Here is a 27,927-nt window from a genome sequence, read left to right as displayed (position 1 = left end):
TGGACTGAGCTCCCAAGGTCCCAATGAGGAGCAAAAGAAGGGAGAACATGAGCAAAGAAGTCGGGACCACGAGGGGTGCACCCACCCACTGACAGTGGAGCGGATCTATTGGGAGCTCACCAAGGCCAGCAGGACTGTGACTGAAAAAGCATGGGATAAAACTGGACTCTCTGAACATGGCGAACAATGAGGGCTGATGAGAAGCCAAGGACAATGGCACGGGGTTTTGATCCAGCTTAATGTGCTGGCTTTGTGGGAGCCTAGCCAGTTTGAATGTTCACCTTCCTAGATATGGACGGAGGGGGGAGGACCTAGGACTTACCACAGGGCAGAAAACCCTGACTGCTCTTTGGACTGGAGAGGGAGGGGGAAAGGAGTGGGGGGAGGGGGAGAAGGGTGGGAGGTGGGGGAGGGAAATGGGAGGCTGGGAAGAGGTGGAAACTTGTTTTTTTTTTCTCCTTTTCTCAATAAAAAAAAAGTAACAGCAGTTACTGGCTTTAATTTTTTCACATTTTAATATTTGGCATCTTTTGCTGACAATTAAGAAAAATGTAAACACATTGTGTAAAGACTGCAAATTTAAAAGTGATAAATATTTACTGAATACCTACTATGTGCTGTTCAGTTATCGTGATAAACATGGCAGGTAGAAACAAACACGCAAGCACACAATCCAGTGCCAGTAACCGCGAAATTCATAGCAACATCAAGGGTGGTTAAATGTGGAGAAGAGTTAGAAAGACAAACGAGTTATTGTCTAGGTTCTACTTAGACTGTGGCTAATACGGCATAAAAACCTTCCTGTAGCTTTTTTGTTAGGGAAAATAAGTTATGCTCTGAAAAAATAAAGTCCGGAAATAATGTCCTGTCTGCTAGTGTTCCCAGTAACATTTTAAAATGTCTAATTTTCATTCTACAAATAATCATTTCTTCAACTTTTTTTTTAAATCAACAACTTTTTACAAAATACCACATAAAAATATTTTAAATAAGAAATTTAGCTGTAAAAACTTAAAATCTGGGGCTGCTACTTTTACAGAAGACCTAAGTTCCATTCCCAGCCTCTACGTGAGATGGCTTATAATCACCAGTAATTCCATCTCCACGGGGAGTAACACTTATGGCTTCCACAGGCACCTGCATTTAAAAATAAATCTTTGAAAAAAAAACCTCTAAAATGTACTGTATTACATCCCCATGAGTGATGGCAGTCTAAAGTCCTTTACCTATTATTTAAAAGAAATTCTCTAAACTTCCATCACAGGAATTTTGTAGGTTAGGTAACATCTATAACTGCTTTAAGTGCCAATTACTATGATGTTCAGCTATTCCTTCCAGATGGTTACTGTAGTTCCACATGACATTTCTGAAATCCAAAGCTCTGTGAGCTTGAGTAGGTTTGTAATAACAAGAGATTTGTTCATGCCTCTGAAGGACACATATGCTATCCTCTCTCAGACATATATAATGCACTATAAAACTGAGATCAATTAGGGGCATCTGGTCTGAATTCAGCATGTCTCTGCATGTATCCAGGTAAGCTGGCATCCTGCTCTGCTACTTCCCTGTTTACACAAGGCTGAGCTCAAAGAGGGTAGATGGAGTATCATGCGGGGACACATCATCTGTGGGTCTTGGAAGCATAGTCCACCACCTGCAATTAGATAAAGCCTCCAATCTCTCTGCTTTGCATCACGATGGCCTTGACTTCAACATTCACAGAAGTAAAGCGTGTTTGTCATTCCAAGACCTGGTCTGTGTAGCGTTTGACAGTATAACACGCCAACTAGCATACCCTACTAGAATTACTGCACAGTACATCAGAACATGATCATATGGACAGCAGCCTTGATTTATAGATTTGCACACTGCTTATGTATACATGACACTTTATATTTAAAAGTGTAGCTTCACTCAACTGCTATTTCCTCAGTTGGTTTAAATAAGCTGGCTTATATGACTGTCTATTTTCAAACACTCACTTAAAATCTTTAATGATTATTTAAACATAATTTCTCTTCTCTTCTGATTTATTAAACAAAGAATTGCTAAGTGTCAACTATTTGTCATATCAACCTCTGAAGATGTAACCATGACCGTACTGGCTGCTTCTATAGCAACTTGACACAGGCTAGAACCATCACAGAGGGAGCTTCAGTTGAGAAAATGCCTCTATAAGATCAGGCTGCAAGGCATTTTCTTAATTAGTGATTGACGGGGGAGGGCCCAACCCCTTGTGAGTTGTGCCATCCCTGGGCAGGCAGTCCTGGGTTCTATAAAAAAGCAGGTTGAGCAAGCTGGTAAGCAGCACCCCTCTATGGCCTCTGCACCAGCTCCTGCCCCAGGTTCCTGCCCTGATTGAGCTCCTCTCCTGACTTCCTTTAATGAAGAGCGGTGATGTGGAAGTGTTAAGATGAACAAGCGCTCTCCTCCCCAAGCTGCTTTGGTCATGGTGTTTATTACGGTGACAGTCGCCCTGACTACCACAATGTCTAAAAAAGGGTTCCAGGAAACAAAGTTTCCTGATGAAAATCACAGTTTGAGTAATTCTGTAACTTATGTTAATAATAATCTATGTTAATTAATAATCTAAATAATCTATAACACACATTCTTATGTATTAGCGCTCAGAATCTTTATTCTTTAAAGAAGTAAAAGTGTTAAACTGTGGGCACAAACTATCTATTGCAGAAGGCTCATGGGAATAAGGAGAAAATAATTTACTTATTCATTCTCTTCATTAAACTCTAGTAAGAATTCAGATGAAGTGGCCAGGCGCAGTGGCACATGCCTTTAAAACCAGCACTCAGGAAGCAGAGGCAGGCCGATCTCTGTTGAGTTCCCAGACAGTCAGGACTATGCAGAGGCCCTGCATGGTGATGTGAATGAAAACGGCCACATATCTGATCTCCAGCAATGGAAGATGGGGAAACAGAGGTGAGACTACAGAAGTTACACAGAACACAAAGAAAATTGAGTAATGTCGGGGATTCAGTATATGAATTAGCTATATTTTCTGCTACTCAGCTCTCTATTGGAGCAAATTTTCATTTGTTCTCTCCTTCTCTCTCCCCTTCCCATCTCCCTCTCCCCGTGCTCCCACTCATCTACCCCCTGCTTGCATGCCTGCTTGTCAAGGTCTCTCCAGATGTTACCCAGGCTGACTTCAAACTCACAATCCTCCTGATTCTCCCTCCCTAGTACTAACTAGTATTGCAGGTGTGGCACCACGCCCAGGTTTAAATCAATACCTACTTAAATATATCATTAACAGAAAAGGATTTCCTTCGTTAGAGGGGTAATGATCTGTTTTGTATTCTTTCTAACATCATACCACCACCTGTTTGTCAGATTAATTTGAACAGGACTACAGATACACAAAAACCCCTTCATCACTAATAGCCTTACAGGCTTTTAAAGGACCCCTAAAACCCAAAACTACTACCTTAGAAACTGCTTGATGTTGAAACAAAACAAAACACAAAAACCACATAAGCCAGTGACATAGACAGAGAATAACTAAGAGCACAACGGAAACATTAACGGGACATGAAATAGAAAACTCAGTCCAAGCGCACTGCTTGGCTATTTCTAGCACCTTTCCTTTACCACTACTAAGTTTAGAAGCCAAAAGCCCCAGACATTGTAATTACTGTTTTCTAACAGTCTGGGTGTGAATTTGTGTTCATTATAAAAGACATACGTGTGCTATATATGTATGGCATGTCTTAGCTATAATTCAAGTGCAGTGTTTCCTAGAGTTCTGTGAGCTGCTGGAGCAAGTTGATCAGATCTGAAGGGCGGTCATGGGAAAGTCCATTGTAGCTTATTTGGCAGAAATTCACAGCTCTGCACTGGCTAATGGGTCTGAAATAGGGACAGCGTGGACCAGTACTGTCCCCAGTCTCCCCGCAAGTAGACAGTGTCTGATGTGGACTGGATTAGTGGGCTTCTAGCTGCTATCCACTGTACAGCTGCTTCTTTGCTACTGGAAAGACTCCCACAGCTTTTGAGTTACAGAAGTCTTCAGAATTGTGGTGCCAGGACAGAGAGAAAAACCAAGCACTTTGTTTCCCTAACACAGCACATGTCATGTAGGCACAGAAAACAGGCTAAGAATCAACACTGGCTGTCAACCACACTAATTCCTAGGGAGTTCGAATGAAGGTGAACTTAGAAGAACCGAGAACTTGTAGTCATGCCTGTCTATGCCTTCTGAACATATATGGTGACAGGTAATGCTTAAAATGAAGTACATTTGAATCATTCAGATGACTCCTAGGTGCAGATGGGCCTGTTCACCACGTTCTAGGATGGACTGGGAGGGCCCATGAGGACCCACTCCTAGAAGAGGATATATGGTAGTTAAAGGCTACTGGGCAAGGACGAGTCATTTTTCCTCAGGGCTGTCATCACTGGTAAACTGCCCAAGAAATAACCCCATTATGGAAGTCTTTGACACGACTACATTGTGGGAACTCCTTCAGCCAGCACCCCATACCTGTCCACATGCAAGCAACCCTAGTTAAAGTCTGTGGGTTATTAAAAAGAGAAGACATGAAAGTAGGAAGGGAGTGCTTGGAAGAAGAAAGCAATGGGCTGCATGTGGAATATGATTAAGTTATATGCATACATGAAATCATCAAAAATAAGGTAATGGTTTTTACAAAAATCAAGATCAGAACATTTTCTCAGTGTCAGTAGAAATACTTATAGGGAAATTTAAGGTTAAAATGTTGCTATTAATTTTGCCCACTCAAAATTTTTGTACTATATTGCTTCTTCTTAAGTAATTGTTAATAACAGTAAGTCAATATTAAGCTATGAGGGTATCACTACTATCCTAGAATCAAACTAATACTAACATGTATATTTATGAAACAACAAAAACAAAAAGTATTTTTACTGAAAATACATTCACAAAATAATTCCTTAAAGGAAAATACCCAAAAGTTGTAAGTATCTTAGAGCTTATTTTAAATGTTTGCAAAATATATCTGACCTTCAAAGGATTCTTTATATTGGACAATATTTGGATGCTTCATGTTTGCCAACACTGCAACTTCTCTCCTTGATTCCTGCCGTTCTTTGCCGGACATCTTAAATGGAAGAAAATAGTAAAGCCACTAATAAAAGGTAAAAGTCCACCTATAAGAGAGTGGTTAAAAATGCTACTAATACAGCACGGTAACAATAACAAACATTAAAAACTATAGCAGTATGTTACAAAGGAATGAACTGAATCCGTAAGTGAAGCCCATTAAGCGTGCCCAATCTACAGTAAGTCACAGGACTGTAAGTATATGTTTCTACATACTGTACAGGAACAAAAAGGAAAAAATCTGAAAGGACACACAGACTCCAGTGACGTAGTGGTCCTGATGGGATCATAGCACTCTTCCTCACTAGGTTATGTGTTTCTCTGATAAATAATAAATATTTAATATTTGATCCTAGGCTGACCAAATTACTACTTCTGCAAACAAAGTAAAAATGTACTTACCCTTGAAATGTTAATTTCCTTGATAACATAATGCCTGCCATCCTCCGTGGACTTAACAAGAACAGCTTTTCCAAATGAGCCTTCTCCAATCTTCTGTAGTCTAACATACTTCTCCATGGCTCTTTCTTAAGGCATTTTTATAGGGTAGCTACATGCAAAAGAATTAGCAGAGATTAGGCAAGTCTTAATACAAAGATATTTAATATCTTGACTGAAACTTACACTTTACACTTAGAACAAAACAAGAAATATTGATGTTTCAGTTTTATTAGAATGCTTTGAAGTATCCAGCAGTAAACATATTTACAACACAGGCACATGAAGGCAATCTTTTTCCTACATGAACAAGTAGCATTATTTTATTATTTTAATAAGAATAAAGCTTAGTAAGACAATTTTTCAAAGTTGTTTCAACAATTGAAGGTAAAATTTCTGTACGTATATTTTGTTATTTATTGTAAGGATTTTCTTAAGATAAAATCTGAAATCAAAGACAATGCAGGTGTTAATTAAAGCTTGCAAACATATTACTTAAGCATCTTGCAGAAATCTGTCAGAACATGGTCCAAGAACGAAGGCATGTGAGAATTGTGAGAATTCCTGAGTGCTTGTGAGAAAACTCCAAGAAAACACAGTCTTGTGACCTCGATTTTATCAAAACACAGAACTGTTCTTTTTTTTTTATTATTGAGAAAAAAAAAAGTTTCCCCCTCCTCCCAGCCTCCCATTTCTCTCCCCCTCCTCCCACCCTTCTCCCCCTCCCCCCACTCTTCTCCTGCTCCCTCTCCAGTCCAAAGAGCAGTCAGGGTTCCCTGCCCTGTGGAAAGTCCAAGGTCCTCCCCCCTCCGTACATGTCTAGGAAGGTGAACATCCAAACTGGCTAGGCTCCCACAAAGCCAGCACATTAAGTAGGATCAAAACCCCGTGGCATTGTCCTTGGCTTCTCAGCAGCCCTCATTGTTCGCCATGTTCAGAGAGTCCAGTTTTATCCCATGCTTTTTCAGTCATAGTCCAGCTGGCCTTGCTGAACTCACAATAGATCAGCCCCACTGTCTCAGTGGGTGGGTGCACCCCTCGTGGTCCTGACTTCCTTGCTCATCTTCTCCCTCCTTCTGCTCCTCATTGGGACCTTTGGAGCTCAGTCCAGTGCTCCAGTGTGGGTCTCTGTCTCTATCTCCATCCATCACCAGATGAAGGTTCTATAGTGATATGCAAGATATTCGTCAGTATTGCTATAGGATAGGGTTGTTTCAGGTTCCCTATCCTCATCTGCCCAAGGAACTAACTGGGGACATCGCCTTGGGCTCCTGGGAGCCACTCTAGGTTCAAGTCTCTTGCCAGCCCTAAGGTGGCTCCCTTAACTAAGAATTGTGCTTCCGTGCTCCCCTATTCAGCCTTCCTTTATCCCAATCATCCTGTTTCCCCAAGTTCCCCCCATTCTCCCCTTATCACTTTTCTCTCCCCATCTCCCCTTACCCCCAACCCACCACACCCCCAAGATCCAACTTTTCTCCCCGGCAATTTTGTCTACTTCCCATAGGCAAGAGGATAACAATATGTTTTTTCTTGGGTTCACCTTCTTATTTAGCTTCTTTAGGTTCACTAATTGTAGACTCCGTGTCCCTTATTTATGGCTAGAAACCAATTATGAGTGAGTACATCCCATGTTCATCCTTTTGGGTCTCAGTTACCTCACTCAGGATAGTGTTTTGTATTTCCATCCATTTGCATGCAAAATTTGAGAAGTCATTGTTTTTTACCGCAGCGTAGTACTCTACTGTGTATATATTCCACACTTTCTTCATCCATTCTTCCATTGAAGGACATCTAGGTTGTTTCCAGGATCTGGCTAATACAAATAATACTGCTATGAACATAGTTGAACAAATGCTTTTGTCATATGATCGGGCATCTCTTGGATATATTCCCAAGAGTGATATGGCTAGGTCCAGGGGTAGGTTGATCCCGAACTTCCTGAGAAACTGAAACACCGATTTCCAAAGTGGTTGCACAAGATTGCATTCCCACCAGCAATGGATGAGGGTACCCGTTCCTCCACAGCCTCTCCAGCAAAGGCTATCATTGGAGTTTTTTATTTTAGCCATTCTCACAGGTGTAAGATGATATCTCAAAGTTGTTTTGATTCGCATTTCCCTGATTGCTGAGGAGGTTGAGCATGACCTTAAGTGTCTTTTAGCCATTTGAACTTCTTCTGTTGAGAATTCTCTGTTCAGTTCAGTGCCCCATTTTTTAATTGGGTTAATTAGCATTTTAAAGTCTAGTTTCTTGAGTTCTCTATATATTTTGGAGATCAGACCTTTGTCTATTGCAGGGTTGGTAAAGATCTTCTCCCAGTCAGTAGGTTACCTTTTTGTCTTAGTGACAGTGTCCTTTGCTTTACAGAAGCTTCTCAGTTTTAGTAGGTCCCATTTATTCAATGTTGCCCTTAATGTCTGTGCTGCTGGGGTTATACCTAGGAAGCGATCTCCTGTGCCCATCTGTTGTAGGGTACTTCCCACTTTCTCTTCTATCAGGTTCAGTGTGTTCAGACTGATATTGAGGTCTTTAATCCATTTGGACTTGAGTTTTGTGCATGGTGATAGATATGGGTCTATTTTCATTCTTCTACAGGTTGACATCCAGTTGTGCCAGCATGTGTTGTCATGCTTAATCCAGGTGTAGTGTTTATTTCAGCTGCTGTCATTCATCTGCTCTGTGGAAAAAATGTTTTCCCGTGATTGTACTCTTTACTCATGTGACTCAGCCCTCAGAGTATAAACTTCTGCTGCTCTGAATAAAGGTGGCTATCGCATGAGACTTCGGCCCACCTCCTCTTTAGGCCCCACTCTCTCCGGTTCACAGACCCACTAGAGTGGTAAACATCTACTACGGTAACCAATACTGTATAAAATGCTGACTCTTAAACACTCTTACCAACAGTGGCTATTCTTTATAAAGATATCAAAGAAGCAACAAAAGGCAGTAGTTAAAGAGCTGGCCTGCAAGATGGCTCAGTGGGTTAAAGGCACTTGCTAAGCAAGTTTGGAGAGCAGAGTTGGATCCCTGGAAGGAGAAAGCTCCACAAAGTTGCTGCTTGGCTTCCACACATGCGCATGGCACACATGCCCCCACTGACATCTGCACTTGCAGTTATAACAAACTTCAGTGTCTAAAAAGAGCACTGGACCCTAGAGCTTGTGGTGGTTTGAGTAAGAACAGCCCCACAGGCTCATATACTTGCATTTTTAGTCCCCAGGTGAAGAACTCTTTAGAAGGCTAGAAGGCGTGGCCTTGTTGGAGGAGGTTTATCACTGGGAGTAGGATTTGAGATTTCACATGACCATACCAGGCTCAGTGCCCCACTTTCCTCTGCAGACCTGCCTGTGGATCAGGATGTAAAGGTATCAGCTACCACTCCAGCACTGTGCCATGCCTTCCTGCCTGCCGCCATGCTCCCTTCACAATAAACTATCCCTATGAAACCATAAGCAAGTCCCTAGTTAAATTCTTTCCTTTGTAAGAGTTGTCTTCGTCACTGTGTCTCCACACAACACTAAGACAGAGCTATGTCCTGGTTATATTACTTGTCACATGACCTTAGACCAGTGGTACTCAACCTGTGGGTTGCGACCCCTTGGGCAGTTGAACTACCCTTCATAGGGGTTGCATATCAGATAGCTACATATGAGATATTTACAATATAATTCATTACAGTGGCAAAACTACAGCTGTGAAGTAGTAACAAAATAATTTTATGATTGGGGGTCACCACAGCATGAGGAACTGCACTAAAAGGTGCAGTATCAGAGCTGTTGAGAACCACTGCCTTACACTAATGCCTTCTGTATCTCAATTTATTCACCTATAAATGTGATAAACACAGTATGCGCTTAAAGAATCACTGTGAGGGTAATTAAAGCAATACACCAAGAACGACCTAAGGCATGTGTCACTGTGTTCCTGTTTCTGATGGACAGTGCTACATTTCAATTCTTCTGCTTACTGATTAATCTGAAAATTTCTTCCATATTTATTCAACATTTGTACTTCCTGTAAACTGTTTGCCCAGTTCTACTTGCATAGTCTTTTATTAGTATGCAAAACCTTACTATTTAATGAAATATTCATCTGTCATAAAAGTAAAAACTTTATTTTTGAGACAGGTTTTTAATGTAATCCAGGCTGGTCTCAAACTAACTGTCCTCCTTTTCAGTCCTAAATGCTAGGGTACAAGTGTGTACCTCCACTCCCAGCTTAATATGAACTGGCTTGATTAGTATACCTCAAAGATTTTCCAACCAAGATAAAGTTGTTAGTAGCTTGGCTAATCCTAGTTGTCAACTTGACTATACCTGGAATCAACTAAAACCCAAGCAGCTGGGCACGCCTGTAAGGGATTTTCTTGGCTGGATCATTTGAGGTGGGAAGACCCACTCCAAATCTGCATCACTTGAGATCAGAAGACCCATCCTAAAATCTGGGCTACACCTTTGGTGACAGTCCACATAAAAGGATATAAAGGTATCAACTACCACTCCAGTACTACGCCATGCCTTCCTGCCTACCGCCACGCCATGGAGGACAGACGCTTTGGCTCTTTACCTGCTTGCCTTCACTCCCGAGGGCAAGCTCATCAAGCCCACTGCTGAAGCACCCCTTCACTGCCATTAAAAACTTCATCTTCAGGATTGAAGACTAACCTTGTGGACGAGATTCTTTGCTTTTCCATCTGGTCAGAGCCATTGTTGGGCTAGCTAGACCACAGCCTGTAAGCCACTCTAATAAACCCCCATCTATTCTGTTTCTCTAGAGAATCATGACTAATACAATAGCTTGAACAATTATAATTTTAGGATAAGTCAGAAAAAATACACTAGTTAATGAGAGCTTAAGAAAGGAAGCATGTGAAAGTCATAAAAGCAGTAATCAACACAGCCAGGGCAAGATTTCTCTTCTGCAGAATACATAAATTCACTATTTTAGTCTGAAACTAATACTTTATTCACCCAAGATGCTCTGTTTCCATTCACAGCAAGCACATTCCAATGTATAATTCCCTTCTAGGAGGAAATGGGCTTTCAGGAAACTTAAAGTTTCTGCCACAGTTCACCACCTCATCCACCAATACTAAATTTTTAAATTTCCCTTAAAAAGGTTCGATTTTCTTAAGTTACAGAATTCATAATATAGTCCTGAAAAATAAAAGTTAAAATCCAGCCTGTAGTAAAATTGATAATTATCTTGTTAAATTTTGTGAAAAAAGAACCTTCCTCAACATTAATAAACATTATAATCAGATCTCATTTCAATTGTTATAATAAAAATTCTTTTAGCAACTTTAAGAGAACTAAGAATTAAAATATTATCATAAAAATCCAGCCATCAACAGTAGGATAGAGAGGAAAAGTCATTCCAAACATGGCCTACATTGAATCAACTGGCATAGTATAATGGGTATCTGGGAATCAGCCAAAACTTAATGCTATTCCCAGAACATGGAAGCTCAATGTATCATAATACTACACTACTTAGAGATGATAAACTTATCTTAGAAGACTCAATTCCATGAAATAAAATTACATTAAATAATAGCCACATCATGAGGTTATTTCATAACCATCATTGTTTTGTGACGTTTTTCGAAGAGAGGAGAAAACAAAATTTGTCAATTTGGCTCTTTTTCCAAATTTAATTGTCAATTCCTTTCTAGATACTATACCAAAAAGGCAGAACCTATTAGTGTTCCTATTCTGTAATTCTATTGCCATCCACATACTGAGCTTTGTGGTTCTAATTCAGTAAAGCCAAATTTATTGCTTTTGGTAAAAAAAATAATTCTAATTGCCATCAAACAATGATAAACACATTGTTTATCAATGGTGTGGGAAGTCCTGTCTATGTGTTGTTTTTCTTGGTTAATAAATAAAGCTGTTTCAGACAGTGGCTTACCAGATAGAGGAGGAGAGAGAGGCAGAGTCAAGGAGTGTAGTAATAAGAGTGGTGGGGCTGCATCCCCGGCACCCGGCCGCCCCCACGGCTAGCTTTACCCAAAATAATTACACGGAAACTGTATTCTTTTAAGCACTGCTTGGCCCTTTAGCTCTAGCCCTTATTGGCTAATTCTGATATCCCGATCATCCCATCTCTAATAATCTGTGAGAACCGGTCTTACCGGGAAGATTCTAGCCTAGTCCATCCTGGGTCTGAGCTTCATGGCATGTGTCTGCCTGGGAGCAGGGCATGGCGTCTCTCTCTCTGAGGCGTCTGCTCCCGATAGGAGAGCTGTGGAGTCTGAGCTCACTTCCTCTTCCTCCCAGCATTCTGTTCTTTTTCTCCTCCCACCTATCCTCTAACCAATAAAATGGGCCACGGCAGTTCCTTTATTAGCCAATGACCTTCCTCCATCATTTCCCCTTTTTCGGTTTAAACAAAAAAAAAAAAAAAAAAACTTTAACTTTAACATAGCAAAATTACATATAACAAAACAGTTATCAAGTAAAAGTTACAATAATCTTTATCATAACTAAGGAAAACTATAACTATAACTAACTATTCTTAACTCCATCAAAGACTCCAGAAAGATATAATATTACCTAAGTAAACAAGAACCAAGAAACTTCAAACTCTAGAAATGACAAAGACATCGCGCTGCCTGGACAGTCACCCAAAGATCCTCTGTACCGTTGGGGCATCCATCTTCAGCCTTCAGGCCCATGCTATCCAGCAGACATTTCCATAAAGCAGGAAAATTCAAAGTCAGTTCAGTCACTATCTGTTGTGTCCTGCAGAATGTCTCGCAGACTCTTTCAGAATGAATCAGGAACCCCGAAAGATCATCTCACCTTAGGCAAGTTCAGTAGTCCTCTCTCTGTGGGTTCTCTGTGTCCAGTTTATGCAATAGTCCAGGCAAGAGCAGTTTCTTGCCCAAATGGCTACCAAACTCAATAACGAGCCTCTTCGATGCCCATCTTCCTCTTGAAGTACATTGGTGCTGCCAGGAGCAGAGTGTCTCATTGTCATGAAAAGTCCTCAGTTATTAAAACATTAAATGTCCTATTCTGTAATCTTTGAAAGACATGAAGAATGTCTATCTAAAATAAATCTCTATATATCTACAAAATCTAACTAACATGACTACAAGCTTTACTATTATCGATGATTATCCATTAACAACCTATATTTCTTAATTATACAGTACATATTTAAATGAACTACACAATCACAATACCTTAATCAAAATCAGAAACACTTCTATATATATGTAACAAAATTGACCTTAAATCTCTATCAATAAAGCAAAATCTATACTAATGCAAATTATTCATACCTATATCAAAGGAGAAGCCATACAGCTACAGCAGGAGATGCCAGAAGAAACCTTACTGGTAGGCCACAACCACATGGTGATACAAAGATTAATAGAAATGGGTTAATTTAAGATATAAGAGCTAGCTAGCAATACAACTAAGCTATTAGCCCAACAGCATTGCAAATAATATAGTTTCTGTGTGATTATTTCGTGTCTGGTCGACCAGGAACAAACAAGCAGCCTCTACCAACAGGTACCTTTCTGAGCAATCAGATTCATGTTAATGAGTTTTGGAACACATGACAAGTTCTCCTTTTCTGCAGTCAATGTAAATCAGAAGGAAAACAAGCTACCTATTTCATAGTTGTTAGACTTTACAACTAATTTATTATACTAGAAAACAGTTTCAAATGAAGTGAAAGAAAAGATAATAACATATACCACCTGCATCAACTGGCTTTCTTACACAACCAGGACCATGCGCCTAATGGTGGCCCCACCTACAGTAGACTGAGCTCTCCCACACCAATCGTTAATCAAGAAAATGCTCACAGACATGTACAGGACAATCTGACTGAGGCAAGCCTTCAAGTGAGACTCCCTTTTCCAAGATATGTCTAGATTTGTATCAAGTTGGCAACAAACACATTTATAGAAGAAATAGTTCTGTAAGGACACAAAAACTAGTAATATTGCTTTTAAAAAGGGAAGTGAACAGTTGAGAATTCTTTGATCTTTTGTATTGTCTGAATTTTGAACTATAAGAATTGATTAGCTAGTCAAAATAATAAAGTTAAACTTTTAATAAGCCATGTATACTGATACAAGTAGGAAGAAACTGAGTAAATCAATTTTTTCACTTTAATTTTTAAATGTTTTAAAATGTATGTATTTAGAAAGACAGACAGACTGTGTGTGCGGCGGGGGGGGGGGCAACTTGTGGGAGTCAGTTCTTTTCTTCCACCATGTAGGTAGGTCATGGAGACTGATCAGGCTTGGTGACAATCTTGCTGGCCCTACTTGAATATCTGAACAGGAAAGGGGATACAGCTTGGCAGCAGAAGGACCTGCCTAGAATGCACCAGATCCTGGGACTAATCCTTAACATTGAAGGAGAAAAACCTCAAACAATGTCCAAACTTTTTTACCTTAACATTTAAAGTTTTGCCACAATATCATGTTGCTTTTTAATCCCGTAGCTCTAGACAAATTAGGTATCTTCCTTTTTAAGAACTATTAAAAATAAGCAATATTTGACACAATATTATGAACCACATGTGAAAACTGTCAGATTACATGAATTTAAAACTGCATCTCCATCAATCAGGAAAACACATACTGACTGGCAGTAAGCATAGCTGTTTCAGATATTTGATGGACAGGTTATTCCAAAGGGAAACATTAGGAATAGATGAAAACAGATGCCAAGAAATTTCCTGGTACTGCCTACAGGCAGTCTAAACACACAGTTCTTCCAAAACAATAGAAACAGCCTGAACTGTAGAAAGGGTCAATGTATCTTCTCAGAGAGGAAAATCCTTCTCTATTTTTCATAACTGAGAATAAATTAGAAAACAAAATAGAGGATTGCTACTATTTATTTTTTACAGTAAGTGTTTTCTTCTTGGTAAATATATTCAGGCAACATTCAAGGAGTTTGAGGTAAAAACTACCAACATACAAAGACAAACTTAAAATGCATGAAAAGCTATTATGTCCATAATTTAGAAAAGAAAGCAGACTAGAGAGTAAAATCTGCTTGGGATACAATGCTAATGTATTATTAATATGACCTCAAAAGAACTTCTGTGGCGAAGTTCCACAGCTTTTATCAGATTTCTAACAGACTTTTTTCTGTGTAAAAACCAGTTTCCCCACAAAATAGGTTACTCGGGTTTCCCTAGAAGAGACAATTTTAACTGCAGACATCCAGATTCTCAAAACTAGAAACAAAGAACTACTCTTTGTGTTTGGCTGCAGCCCTTCATCTCTACTTACTGCATCTTAAGAAAAGCCCATCATTAGCGCTTAGAAGGACTAGGGCTTTTAAGCCTTCACAAACATTTCTGATGTGATTTATGTAGGCAATAAAAATATTTCTGCTTCTCGGAGGTCTTACAGGAGAGAAAAAAAATTGATCGGGCAGATAACCTGCCTAGAAAAAATGAAGTCCTGTATCCAATCCCCAGGAACCCTCCCCAAAGTTCCACTAAATTATTTAAAGTAGTAAAAATTTGAATACTTTACACATGGAAATTGTGTCAAATCATGAAGAGAAGTCATACATTAGCTTTTAGGTTAATTAGTTAACTGTTATTCATTTTCTCATTAAAATACACAGATAACATCAAAGGCATCAGATCCATTTAAATGACTGCTTATCATCCACTAAGATTGCATTGTCATTTTATATCAAAGAACTGCTTGGAGAGACGAGTTTACATTTTAATGAGCTGAAGGTGCTTCACGTGCAAACACTTGGGAGGGCATCCATGCACTTTACAGAGCGTCCACACAAGTCTCCTGGCTCTCAGTGACTTCACCATCCTGTCTACCACTGCTTCCCCCACGAGAAACTCACCTCAATGACAAGGTACTTGATTCAGAATAACAGTGGCGACCAGAAGCACCAGTCCAGAGGCAGCAGGGTCTTCCCCTAGGGCTTAAGGCAGCGGCACCACGGTGCACTTTGAAAAAGGCATGCTGAAAGAGAAAGCGAGTCTGTCTCTCCAGCAGCCGCTCACAGCCCTGGCACGGGTCTCCGGCTGATGCGTCAGGCTCGCCTCCGGCCGGCCAGGCAAACGCCCGCACCACGGAGCCCGGCTCCGCGGACGACGCAAACACAGCGGTTTCTGACCCCTTGGAAACGGCGGCGGCACAGGGGGAGTGACTGGGTACCGCCCCCAACTTCACAGGGCCAGGAGGCAGGGCCGGGCGCGGAGCCGCAGCACGTGCGACTGGGGGGCTAGATGCCCCCTGCGTCCTCCCGCCTCGCCACAGTGACCATGGATTCCGGGCTGCGGGCGACTGCACCGGCTCAAGGTAGGGACGCCCCACGTAGCCGCCCCAAAACCCTGGGGCTGAGGATGGGGGAAAGAGGAACGGCCCGCGTCCCTGTCGTCGGCGTGTGACGTCAGCGCGCAGGGGCCTACTTGCAAAGGTGCTGCAGGGGAGGAGCCGGAAGGCGGGGCGGGGCTAGCCGAACGGTGCGAACGGGGCGGTACCTGCAGCGCGGGGCGGGACTAGCGTGGATGATAGGGGCGAGGCGTTGGGGAAGGGCGGGTCACGGGACTGCGGAATGAGGGGCTCCGGGCCCCACGCAAGTGGAGGAACTGGAGCGAAGCATCGGGGTCAGAGGGGCGGGCCTAGAGGAGAGAGGAGGCGAGGCGGAGGGCGGAGCGAGAGGTAGGCGGATCGCGTGGAGGCGGGGCGAAGCGAGTTGGGCGGGATCGGGGAGGAGCAAAGGGACTGGGCGGGGCATAGGAAAGGGGCGGGGCCGACGGAGAGTGTTAGGGCCACTGGGGTGAGGCTTGTGAAGACTGAAGAGAAATGGTGCTAGCTGAAGGTGCGGCTAGGGGGCGGGGCGAGCGAGGAGGGGCGGAGCTTCAGGAGTTGCTAAGAACCAGAGGGAGAGTGTGATATGAAAAGGGTTGGAGAGATCCGAGTGGGAAGAAGAATGTAAAATTGGAAAGAATTAGGCTGAGTGAAGGCGGGAAGTTCACTCAGGAATCTCGGACTGAATAAAGCATATTAATAACTTTCCCACACAAAGTGCACAGATACGCTACTTATATACTTTAAGCCCTCATTGCTTAACTGAGGATGCCATAAGTTCACAAATAATTTTCCTTTAACTACAAAACCTTAAAAAAGTTATTTTGAGAGAATAGAGAAACGGTTCAGTTGTTAGGACGAGGACGAGTTCGGATTCCCAGAACCCATGCTGGTTAGCTCACAACCATCTGTAATTTAACTTTAGGGGGATCCTGAAGCCTCTGGCCTCTGCAGGCACTTATGCACATATGCACACATATCTATGTGATTATAAATCAGGTGTGCTTAAGTGATCTTGGGCAGTTAATTAAAGGAATCATTTAATCTTTATTTTTTTAAGATATAAAGCTATAATTAGGTTTTCTACACCTTTACATCTACTGTGTATAACTTTTTTTTTCTGTGTATAACTTTTATACTGAAGTGGTGAACAATAGACTATTCAAATTTAGTGCAGAATTTGAAACAGGTGCGGGGAGGGGGAGGTGGCACACGCCTTTAATCCCAGCACTCGGGAGGCAGAGACAGGTGGATCTCTGTGAATTCGAGGCCAGCCTGGTCTACAAGAGCTAGTTCCAGGACAGGCTCTAAAATTACAGCGAAAGGTGCTGGAGAGATGGCTCAGAGGTTGAGAGCATTGCCTGCTCTTCCAAAGGTCCTGAGTTCGGTTCCCAGCAACCGCATGGTGGCTCACAACCATCCGTAATGGGGTCTACTGCCCTCCTCTGGCCTGCAGGCATACACACAAAATATTGTATACATAATAAATAAGTAAATAAATAAATATTTTAAAAAATTACAGCGAAACCCTATCTCACAAAAATAAAATAAAATAAAAAACAAGAAAGAATTTGAAACAGGTGAGAATACACCTAGCTAGAGTCATCTCGAGTAGCTTTACTCAATAGCCTAGTACCTTCTTGGATAACCTGGAACTGTGGAAAGTCCACACTTGAAGCAGGAAGAAGATGGCGTCTTTGTGTGCTGCCACAGTTGCTGTATGTTGTGCTTGTTTGTGTGTTGTGGGCAGACAGAGTGGAGAGAATGAACAGAGTTCGCCACAGATCTGAGGTCAGATGATTTAGATCAAAGAAACCTGCCTCCTCTTTCTGTTTTCCCATCCTTTCCCCACCCTACGCTTTCCTAGGTCCAGGAGTTTGTAATCATTTCTAACGTGGAGATAGACGTGGGATTTCTTTGCCGGGTGGTGACACAGCAAATCACTCAAGCTCTTCGGTCTCCATGAAGCTACAAAAGACTTACTTTATTGTTGTTGTTGTTGTTTTTCTTCTCATCTTTAGCCCCAGCCAGCTCCAGCCAGCAGGAATTTTGTCTATAATACAACTGTAGTTCGACCACCATGACATTATCTAACAAAGTGATGGAAACACTGCCAACTGCTAATCTGAGCAAACTGATTTTTTTTTTTTTTTTGGTTTTTCGAGACAGGGTTTCTCTGTAGCTTTGGAGCCTGTCCTGGAACTCCCTTTGTAGACCAGGCTGGCCTCGAACTCACAGAGATCCTCCTGCCTCTGCCTCCCAAGTGCTGGGATTAAAGGCCTGCGCCAACACCCCCAGGCAAGCAAACTGATTTTTAATGCTTGCCTGAAGAAAGACTTGTCAGATGTGTCTGAAGATAATTCTTTAGAACAATGGTTCTCAGCATGTGGGTCATGACCCCTGGGGGAGTCAAACAACCCTTTCACAGGGGTTGCCTAAGACTGTCAGAAAACATAGATATTTACATAATGATCCACAACAGTGGCAAAATTACTGTTAGGAAGTAGCAATGAAAGTAATTTTATGGTTGTGGTCACAACATGAACTGTATTAAAGGGTCACAACATTATGAAGGTTGAGAGTCACTGCTTTAGACTCCTGGCAAGCTGAGAATATAAATTGTTAGTCTTTCTAAAAGCATGGGGCCAATATGTATATGCTTTTCTTCTAAAATTTCACTTCTAGAACCATGGAGCTTCCCCCTTCCCCCAAAAAAGAGATAACCAAGAAACCATAGAATTGTCTACAAAAAATTGAGTAGATTACAATGTGTTTAAACAGTGAAAAACTCAAAAGCTATTACAAAAGGTAAGCAGGATCTATTCTTAGTGACATAGTACATTGGTGTACAGTGGTGTATTTTTGAGAAAATATAGCACATTACCTGGTGGTCTCCCTTTCTGGTTTATATTCCCCTGTATGTTTTATTTTTACAGTACTGCTATTTCCTATTCTAAAGGATTCCACTGGATGTTCCTTGTAATAAAAAGTACTTTTGCTCCTTGAAACAATCTACTAGTCTTTTTTTTTCCATTTTTTTATTGAGAAAAGGAGAAAAAAAAAACAAGTTTCCACCTCCTCCCAGCCTCCCATTTCCCTCCCCCTCCTCCCACCCTTCTCACCCTCCCCCCACCCTTCTCACCCTCCCCCCGCTCCTCTCCCCCTCCCTCTCCAGTCCAAAGAGCAGTCAGGGTTCCCTGCCCTGTGGTAAGTCCTTGGTCCTCCCCTCTCATTCCATTTCTAGGAAGATGAACATCCAAACTGGCTAGGCTCCCACACAGCCAACACATTATGTAGGATCAAAACCCCATGCCATTGTCCTTGGCTTCTCATCAGCCCTCATTGTTCGCCATGCTCAGAGAGTCCAGTTTTATACCATGCTTTTTCAGTCATAGTCCAGCTGGCCTTGGTGAGCTCCCAATAGATCAGCTCCACTGTCTCAGTGGGTGGGTGCACCCCTCGTGGTCCCGACTTCTTTGCTCATGTTCTCCCTCCTTCTGCTCCTCATTCGGACCTTGGGAGCTCAGGCCAGTGCTCCAGTGTGGGTCTCTGTCTCTATCTCCATCCATCACCAGATGAAGGTTCTATAGTGATATGCAAGATATTTGTCAGTATTGCTATAGGATAGGGTCATTTCAGGTTCCCTATCCTCATCTGCCCAAGGAACTAACTGGGGACCTTGGCTTGGGCATCTGGGAGCCACTCTAGGTTCAAGTCTCTTGCCAACTCTAAGATGGCTCCCTTAACTAAGAATTGTGCTTTCGTGCTCCCCTATCAACCTTTCTTTATCCCAATCCTCCTTTTTCCCCAAGTTCCCCCCATTCTCCCCTTCTCCCTTTTCTCTCCCATCTCCCCTTACCCCCATCCCACCCCACCCCCAAGATCTCAATTTTCTCCCCGGCCATTTTGTCTACTTCTCATAGCCAAGAGGACAACTATATGTTTTTCCTTTGGTTCACCTTCTTACTTAGTTAGCTTCTTTGGGATCACCAATTGTAGACTCCGTGACCCTTGTTTATGGCTAGAAACCAATTATGAGTGAGTACATCCCATATTCATCTTTTTGGGTCTGGGTTACCTCACTCAGGATAGTGTTTTCTATTTCCATCCATTTGCATGCAAAATTTGAGAAGTCATTGTTTTTTACCGCAGCGTAGTACTCTAGTGTGTAGATATTCCACACTTTCTTCATCCATTCTTCCATTGAAGGGCATCTAAGTTGTTTGCAGGTTCTGGCTATTACAAATAATACTGCTATGATCATAGTTGAACAAATGCTCTTGTCATATGATCGGGCCTCTCTTGGGTATATTCCCAGGAGTGGTATTGCTGGGTCCAGGGGTAGTTTGATCCTGAATTTCCTGAGAAACTGAAACACCGATTTCCAAAGTGGTTGCACAAGATTGCATTCCCACCAGCAATGGATGAGGGTACCCGTTCCTCCACAGCCTCTCCAGCAAAGGCTATCATTGGAGTTTTTTATTTTAGCCATTCTGACAGGTGTAAGATGATATTTCGAAGTTGTTTTGATTTGCATTTCCCTGATCGCTAAGGAGGTTGAGCATGACCTTAAGTGTCTTTTGGCCATTTGAACTTCCTCTGCTGAGAATTCTCTGTTCAGTTCAGTGCCCCATTTTTAATTGGGTTAATTAGCATTTTAAAGTCTAGTTTCCTGAATTCTCTATATATTTTGGAGATCAGACCTTTGTCTGTTGCGGGGTTGGTGAAGATCTTCTCCCAGTCAGTAGGCTGCCTTTTTGTCGCGGTGACAGTGTCCTTTGCTTTACAGAAGCTTCTAAGTTTTAGTAGGTCCCATTTATTCAATGTTGCCCTTAATGTCTGTGCTGTTGGGGTTACACATAGGAAGCGATCTCCTGTGCCCATCTCCTGTAGGGTACTTCCCACTTTCTCTTCTATCAGGTTCAATGTGTTCTGACTGATATTGAGGTGTTTGATCCATTTGGACTTGAGTTTTGTGCATGGTGATAGATATGGGTCTATTTTCATTCTTCTACAGGTTGACATCCAGTTATGCCAGCACCATTTGTTGAAGATGCTTTCTTTCTTCCATTGTATACTTTTGGCTCCTTTATCAAAAATGAGGTGTTCATCGGTTTGTGGGTTAAAATTCGGGTCTTCAATACGATTCCATTGGTCGACTTCTCTGTTTTTATGCCAGTACCACACTGTTTTCATCGCTGTAGCTCTGTAATAGAGTTTGAAGTCAGGGATGGTAATGCCTCCAGACAATCCTTTATTGTATAGGATTGTTTTGGCTATCCTTGGTTTTTTGTTTTTCCATATAAAGTTGATTATTGTCCTCTCAAGATAGTAGTCTTAAGTGTACAAAAATAAAGCTTTCAATCTCCATCCTTGGTGCTCACTTCTGTGCACAAACTAATGTAAATGGTTTCTGAACTTCACTTACATTTCTGCTCTTAAAGAATACTCATGTATTCTTACACGGTAGTCCTAATCTTTTTTATTGATTTTTATTGAACTCTACATTTTTCTCTGCTCCCCTCCCTGTTTCTCCCCTTCCCCCTTCAATCCTTCCCCAAGGTCCCCATGCTCCCAATTTACTCAGGAGATCTTGTGGTTTTCTACTTTCTACTTCCCATATAGATTAGATCTATGTAAGTCCCATGCTCCCAATTTACTAAAGATATCTTGTCTTTTTCTACTTCCCATGTAGATTAGATCTATGTAAGTCTCTCTTAGTGTCCTCATTGTTGTCTAAGTTCTCTGGGATTGTGGTTTGTAGGCTGGCTTTCTTTGCTTTATGTTTAAAAACCACCTATGAGTGAGTACATGTGATAATTGTTTTTCTGTGTCTGAATTACCTCACTCAAAATAATGTTTTCTGGATCCATCTATTTTCCTGCAAAATTCAAGCAGTCATTATTTTTTTTTCTGCTGTGTAGTACTCCATTGTGTAAATGTACCACATTTTCCTTATCCATTCTTCAATCGAGGGACATTTAGGTTGTTTCCAGGTTCTGGATATAACAAACAAAACTGCTATGAAGATAATTGAGCACATGTCCATGTGGCACAATTGAGCATCCTTTGGATATATACCCAAAAGTGTTATTACTGGGTCTTGAGGAAGGTCGTTTCCTAATTTTCTGAGAAATCACCACACTGACATACAAAGGGGTTTTACCAGCTTGCACTCCCTCCAGCAATGTAGAAGTGTTCCAGTCCTAATCTTTTAAATTGAGGTGATAGAACACACATTGTATGATATATGATACACACATTATATACAACTTGGATAAATAATTTGATTTCTGTCAATATAAGAATCCCATGACCATCAGGCTAAGGAGGTGGCTAAGCAAATAAAGTATGTGCTGTGAACATGAGGATTGGAGTTCAGATCTCTAGAACCCATGTAAAAAGACTAGATAGGCTTGTTGGTTGCCTGTACTGCAGTCATTCAGGAGACACAGACAGCAGATTCATGGGGCATGCCAGCTAGCTAACCTAGTCAGAACAAGTAATGTCAATAATCAGTAAGAGACCCTGCCTTGGTAGAGCAGAGAGCAACTGAGGAAGATAATGTCAACTTCGTGCCATCACACACACACACACACACACACACACACACACACACACACACACGTACACCCCTTCTATGTGTGCCCACAGATTCAAACACACATGCCACCTGTTATGATCTGCTAGACTGGGTACCCTGTACCTTTAAGAGACAAGCCCATGCACTCCCCCCTTACACCTAGACAAGGGGATCTTCTGCCTCCTCCAGCCTGTGCTCTCTCCCTTCCCATCCCTCTTCTGAAGAAGTGGATGCTGCCTCTCTCTCCTCCCCTTTCACCCCTCACTCTCCCCCCTTTTCCCTTCCCTTCCATAATCCACTAAATAAACTCAATACCCAAACTCTCTCTGCATGGCATACCTGTCTGTCTCTCACCCACAATGGTCTCCCACTTGCCTGGGAAGCGCTGAGGCCTCAAGTGATGTGACCAGCTGACCCTCATGGTCTGTTGCTGCCCCTCGGGGGACTGCTACCCCCTTGGGTCACCTGCCAATGGCCAAGGCCTCTGGGGACTCGCTGAGTCACCAGCTGCTGCCCCTTGTGAGATCACCATCACTGGCCTCCCCTCCCACCATATCTTTAAAAAGAATAACACCATTCACAAAAACACTTGATATAGATATACTGACATCCACTTTGGTATACAGTATTTAGAGACTGCTTTTCACGGTACTCTTTTAAAAATGTTTTTAATTGAAATAGAATTGTATCACTTCCTCCACCCTTTCCTCCCTAAAACCCCTCCTATGTCTTGTTGATTGCCTCTTTAATTATATTTGTTACATATGTGTATATGTACATGTACATGTATAAGCACAAAAATATGTAAATAGAGCCTGCTGGGTCCATTGCTTGTTGTGTGTATTTGGCTTCAAGGCTGATCACTCTACACTGAACAACCAATAAAGGGACTCATCCCTGGAAGAAGATAATTTTCCCAGCAGTCAGTTGTCTGGAGTTTGTTGTCCAGGATTAAGACCCTGCTAAAATTTCAAACCATTCTAGTGTGTCCGTTGATAATGCCATCGTTCCAGTCATTTATATAGCCGTTTCTAGGAAAGACTGCTTCATGGCCAAGTTCCTGGTATTCTGGTCCTTCCAGTCTTTCCCTCCCCTTCCGACACATTTTGAGTCATGGACTTAGGTAATGTAGATGTGTTCATCGGAGTTGGGCTCCCCACACTCAGTTGACTATTGGAAGTCAGGCTACCTAGAGCAGCAATAGGACAGCTCTGGAGGCTGGAGTAGCAATGGGACAGCTCAGCCCTGGAGCAAAGGTGTCCTTTCAGGAAGCCAGGCTACCTGAAGCTGGGGTGCAGTGGGAGATGGTCTCCCCGCAGTATATAGGGATCTTGCTCCTCTCCTGGAGAGCCATTACAGCTGAGTTCTGCTCTGTTCCCTTACCAGAGCGTCCTAGCAGAGCTTTGTGCTTCTCTGGCTGAAGATGTTTCTTCTGCTAATACTCTGCTAAAGGGAAGCCGGGTGCAGAAATATAGCAATCTCCTCTGGCTCCAGCAAAATGTTGTTACTTTTCCTCCACTGGCCTTGTTAACGCCCCCCTAAGGAGCATCCTAGCAATGCTGTTCTTTTCTGCTCTTTTTTGCTGATGCCCCCTAGGGAGCATCTCAGCAAGGTTTTTCAGCTCAGTCCCCTAAGCCTTCGAATGAAGGTCATCACCCAAGACTTTTTTGAGAAAGAAATTTATTTGCGAAGGAGGAGTCCCAGAGAGGCTGCCTATGCCAGGGCGGGATTAATGGCAGCTCTCAACTGAAGGGTGAAAAGGCTTATATAGGTCTTCTTAGGGGCAGAGTTTTCCCAGGGAGACAGGGGATTGGCTATTTGTCCTGCTCAGGGGCTGGTTAGTTTAGCTGGCCAGGGGCAGAGATGGCTCTCACTTCATGGCCAAACTGTGTTTCTTTCACTAGTCCTTTTTAGCTTTTTGACTCTTATCTTAGGAACAGGGTGTATTTCTTTCACTGGTTCTGATTCTAGGGACAAAGTGTGTTTCTTTGACACTAGTTTCAGAGCCAGGGCATATACATGTCTTTAGTTCTGAGATCAGGGATAAAAATGTTTCTGTCCTGGCTCAGGTCTTAATACAGGGTATGTTTCTTTCTCTGGCTCTGGGTGCTCAGCGGTTGTCGGTTTCCTGCTTCAGGTGTCCCTTTTACCCTACAGAAGCTGCATTAGAACAAGGAGGCAACATTGTCTAAGAACTCTTGAGTCTTGGTTGAGTTTGGGAACTTTGATTCTTTTGTGTTCTGTGCGCACTTAATTACTGTGACTTTCTAGTCAGTCTTGTTTTATAAGCTCTACTAGTTTGACTCCCTCTATGGTTGATGAGGCCCACACATGTCAACAGACTTGTAAATTTTCATATTGATAGTGTGCCTGGAAAAGACATATTAAATGAGCTGGATGCTGGTGGCTCATGCCTTGGGATGCAGAGGCAGGCAGATCTCTGAGTGTGAGGTCAGCCTGGTCTATAGAGTGAGTTCCAGACCAGCCAGGGCTACACAAAGAAACCCTGTCTCGAAAAAAAAGATGTAGGAGTACTATTTTGGTATATAAAGAATGAAAATAAAATTTGGTTTTACCTATGCTGAAAAAAAATGAAAAAAATTAACTATTTTCAGTTTTTCCTGGTTAATGTTTGACCCTGAGCTCCCAATACTTAAATATTTCAAGTTAATTTAAGAGATGTTAACTTACAATGTTAACTTTAAAAATTAGGTAGCACTTGCCTGAAGTAAAGTCCCAAGGACTTGGAATTTCAGCCATTTGCTGTCTTTCCTGCGGGCCTTTCCCTTGCAAAGACCTGTGCTGTCCATGCACACGTAAGCGATTGCATACTCTGATTCTTCCCTGTCCTGTGCAGCAAGCTGCACACGGTAAGCGCACCTCTGCACTCGATAGATTTACACTTAGAGGATCTTAAGATTGTTACAGTGCTGCTTGAAGGAGTTCTTCTACACCTGCATAGTGAGAAGAAAGAATTGAACCATCCCTCAGCACTTAGCATAATAGAGGGATCCCTTGTATAGCGGCTGGACTTAGTATTTTTACTGCAAAGACCTTAGCTTTCATCTTGTGATGTTAGAATACATGATTTTTGTCATATGTTGGGAAAATGTTGAAGCCATTTTCCCCTTTTTTCCAGATAACCAGACAGCTAAATGGAGTCTGAGCAGCTGTTCCATAGAGGCTACTATAGAAACAGCTACAACAGCATAACAAGCGCCAGTAGCGATGAGGAGCTCTTAGATGGAGCAGGTGCTATTATGGACTTTCAGACTTCTGAAGATGACAATTTGTTAGACGGTGACACAGCAGTTGGTAAGTGCAGCATGTCAACTGAGAATTGTAGTCATGAATATCTACCAGTACATATGCTCTGAGGCTTTTGTTTTGTTTTTATTGAGACTAACATTTGGGGTAACTTTTTAAAGCCAAGGTAGACTCAGAGAACTTAAAATTAACCATTTAAAAGTATCCGTCTCAGTGACCTTATTCATAGTATAATCCTAAAATATTTTTACTACCTCCAGAATCTCCAATATTGAAGTAAATATTCAAATTTAAGTGTAATTCAGAGAGGTATGCAACCATTACATTGATCTCATGAAAACAGAGAAATAAACATGCATGCCCCATGTTTTCCTAATTAAAAATAGTAGTCACTGAATGAGTGCTCTGAGAATTAAGTGCATTAGGGATCTTTACACAGATGATATAAATTGATCATTAAAAGAGTAGTTTATTAATGATAGAGAATCAGTTAAGAGTGGCTGTTTCTGTTTTCTCCTGTATTCTTTCCACTTGGATGTGCTAAACTCTTTCATCCTCATATAAACAAATTCTTCTTTGAGAACATTCAAGCAAGGTATCATTTACATTTCCAGTATTTCTGATGAAAAGGATGTAGGCCTAGATATGGAATAGCTTGAAGTAATAAGAGAGAACTTGCTTTGGGACTCTCTACGAGATAGCTGTTTTTGTATAGCTTATAGTTTATAAATCCTTTAAAAATATACTTACTAATCTCAAAAATAAAGTCTACTAAAAGTAAATAGTAGGTGCTTTAAAACAGATAGTTATCAAAAATAGAAGTATTGTTAGGAATGATGACTGCTAGTAATACATGTGGATGGATGGCAAAAAGATGTGGCAGTATTTATATTAAGTACAGCTAATTTGAAAGAATATTTTAGTCAATTAAACCCATTACATTGATCTCATGAAAACAGAGAAATAAACAAGTTCTGCAATTTCCCTTTAGTTAAGAAACAGCATTACCTAGATTCCTCTCTTCTTTCCCTACCAGCAACTATTATTTGATTTCCATTTAGACTGATTTAACGGGTATTTACACTTTCTGTAAGTGGGGTCACAATGTGAACTCTTATCTTGTGTTTTTAATTGTGTTTTGGGATTATCTGGGTTGTTGCACACGGTAGTGGTTATTTCCATTGCCGTGTAGTTTTTCCTTGTGTAAATATACTGCAGTGAGTTATTCTGTATATTCCATTGTAGACTTTACACTGCTAAAATATGTAAGTGCATGTGTTTTAGTGAAGTAATCTAACGCATCTTGAGTTATACTTAGTGTGCAATGCCTAAATCTAGAGTATGTGTGTATCAGCATCATCACATACAGTCAGAGATACCCAACATTGTGGTGTGCTTATTTCTATCTGTAGTGTGTGAAAGGTTAGTTGAGCATCTTTACCAAGTACCAAAGTATTACCAGTTTTAAACATTTTCACTGTTCTCTCATTTTGAGCTTATATTTGAGATTTGGGAGTTGAAATGCACTTATATATGTTAAGTTGGCTTTTTAGGTTGCCTCCAGAAGGGCTAGGTCAGTCAGCCTGTTTTATAGAGGCCCATTATATATTCTGATTTGTCAGATACATTTATTGGAAATGTCTTCTCTTACTCTTGAAGTGTGTCCTTTCATTTTCTTAGTAAGATGTTTTGGGGGAAGCCACTGATTCTAATGAACTCTAGTTGTATTTTTCTTTGTTCTTACTGTCTGTGTTCTTGTTAATGTGTCTTCTAAATTGGGTATGATGGCACACACACACGCACTTCCAGGTGTTGAGACTAGGATAGAGAATCTAAGGCCAGCCTGGTTTACATAGCCAAAGGTCTGTTATCTAAAAATAAAGATTTCAGGTACACCAGGGGATCAAAGATAGTATTCTGTTTTCTTCTTGTGCCATTCATATTTAGATCTAGAATCTTCTTGCATTTAATTGTGTGTAATGTGAATAAAAATTTAGATTTATTTTTTTCCCATATGCATAACTGGTCCAGTACCAAGGCAGGCAACTTGAACTGTTGTTAATCAACACTCTGGAAGACACTTTGGAAGATCGCTTGACAGTTTTGTATACTATTAGCTATAAGATTCAGCAATAATGTACCGAAGTATTTATTCCAGTTAGGTGAAATAGTCACATGAAAATGTTTTAAAAAAACCAAGTAAAAGAAAAA

The 27,927-nt window shown here is 41.4% G+C and overlaps 2 protein-coding genes across 3 annotated transcripts in view; one reads left to right on the top strand and one right to left on the bottom strand.

Moving 5' to 3' along the window:
• Window positions 1-15,791, bottom strand: part of LOC121462843 (serine/threonine-protein kinase Nek1-like) — an 88,062-nt gene extending 72,271 nt beyond the window's left edge. The window contains exons 1-3 of one of the 2 annotated variants that reach the window (XM_041674805.1): window positions 15,394-15,791; window positions 5,504-5,651; window positions 5,003-5,099 (exon numbers count right to left, since the gene is read on the bottom strand). In XM_041674805.1, coding sequence (XP_041530739.1) covers window positions 5,003-5,099; window positions 5,504-5,620 — 214 coding nt within the window. In that variant the 5' untranslated portion in view covers window positions 5,621-5,651; window positions 15,394-15,791. Of the gene's footprint in view, window positions 1-5,002; window positions 5,100-5,503; window positions 5,652-15,393 lie in introns of those variants that run through there. The other variant, XM_041674804.1, reaches the window with a different exon arrangement.
• A 9,801-nt stretch (window positions 15,792-25,592) lies between these two features.
• LOC121462479 (H(+)/Cl(-) exchange transporter 3-like) overlaps window positions 25,593-27,927 on the top strand; it is a 29,230-nt gene continuing 26,895 nt past the window's right edge. Inside the window, exon 1 of the mRNA XM_041674061.1 lies at window positions 25,593-25,764. Coding sequence (XP_041529995.1) covers window positions 25,605-25,764 — 160 coding nt within the window. The 5' untranslated portion in view covers window positions 25,593-25,604. The remainder of the gene's footprint in view (window positions 25,765-27,927) is intronic.

This window comes from Microtus oregoni, unplaced genomic scaffold (assembly GCF_018167655.1).
Source record: "Microtus oregoni isolate MIOR12 unplaced genomic scaffold, Mior012 000025F_ref0000491, whole genome shotgun sequence".
NCBI classification, from domain to species: Eukaryota; Metazoa; Chordata; class Mammalia; order Rodentia; family Cricetidae; genus Microtus; species Microtus oregoni.
This window is presented reverse-complemented; position numbering and strand designations above follow the sequence as displayed.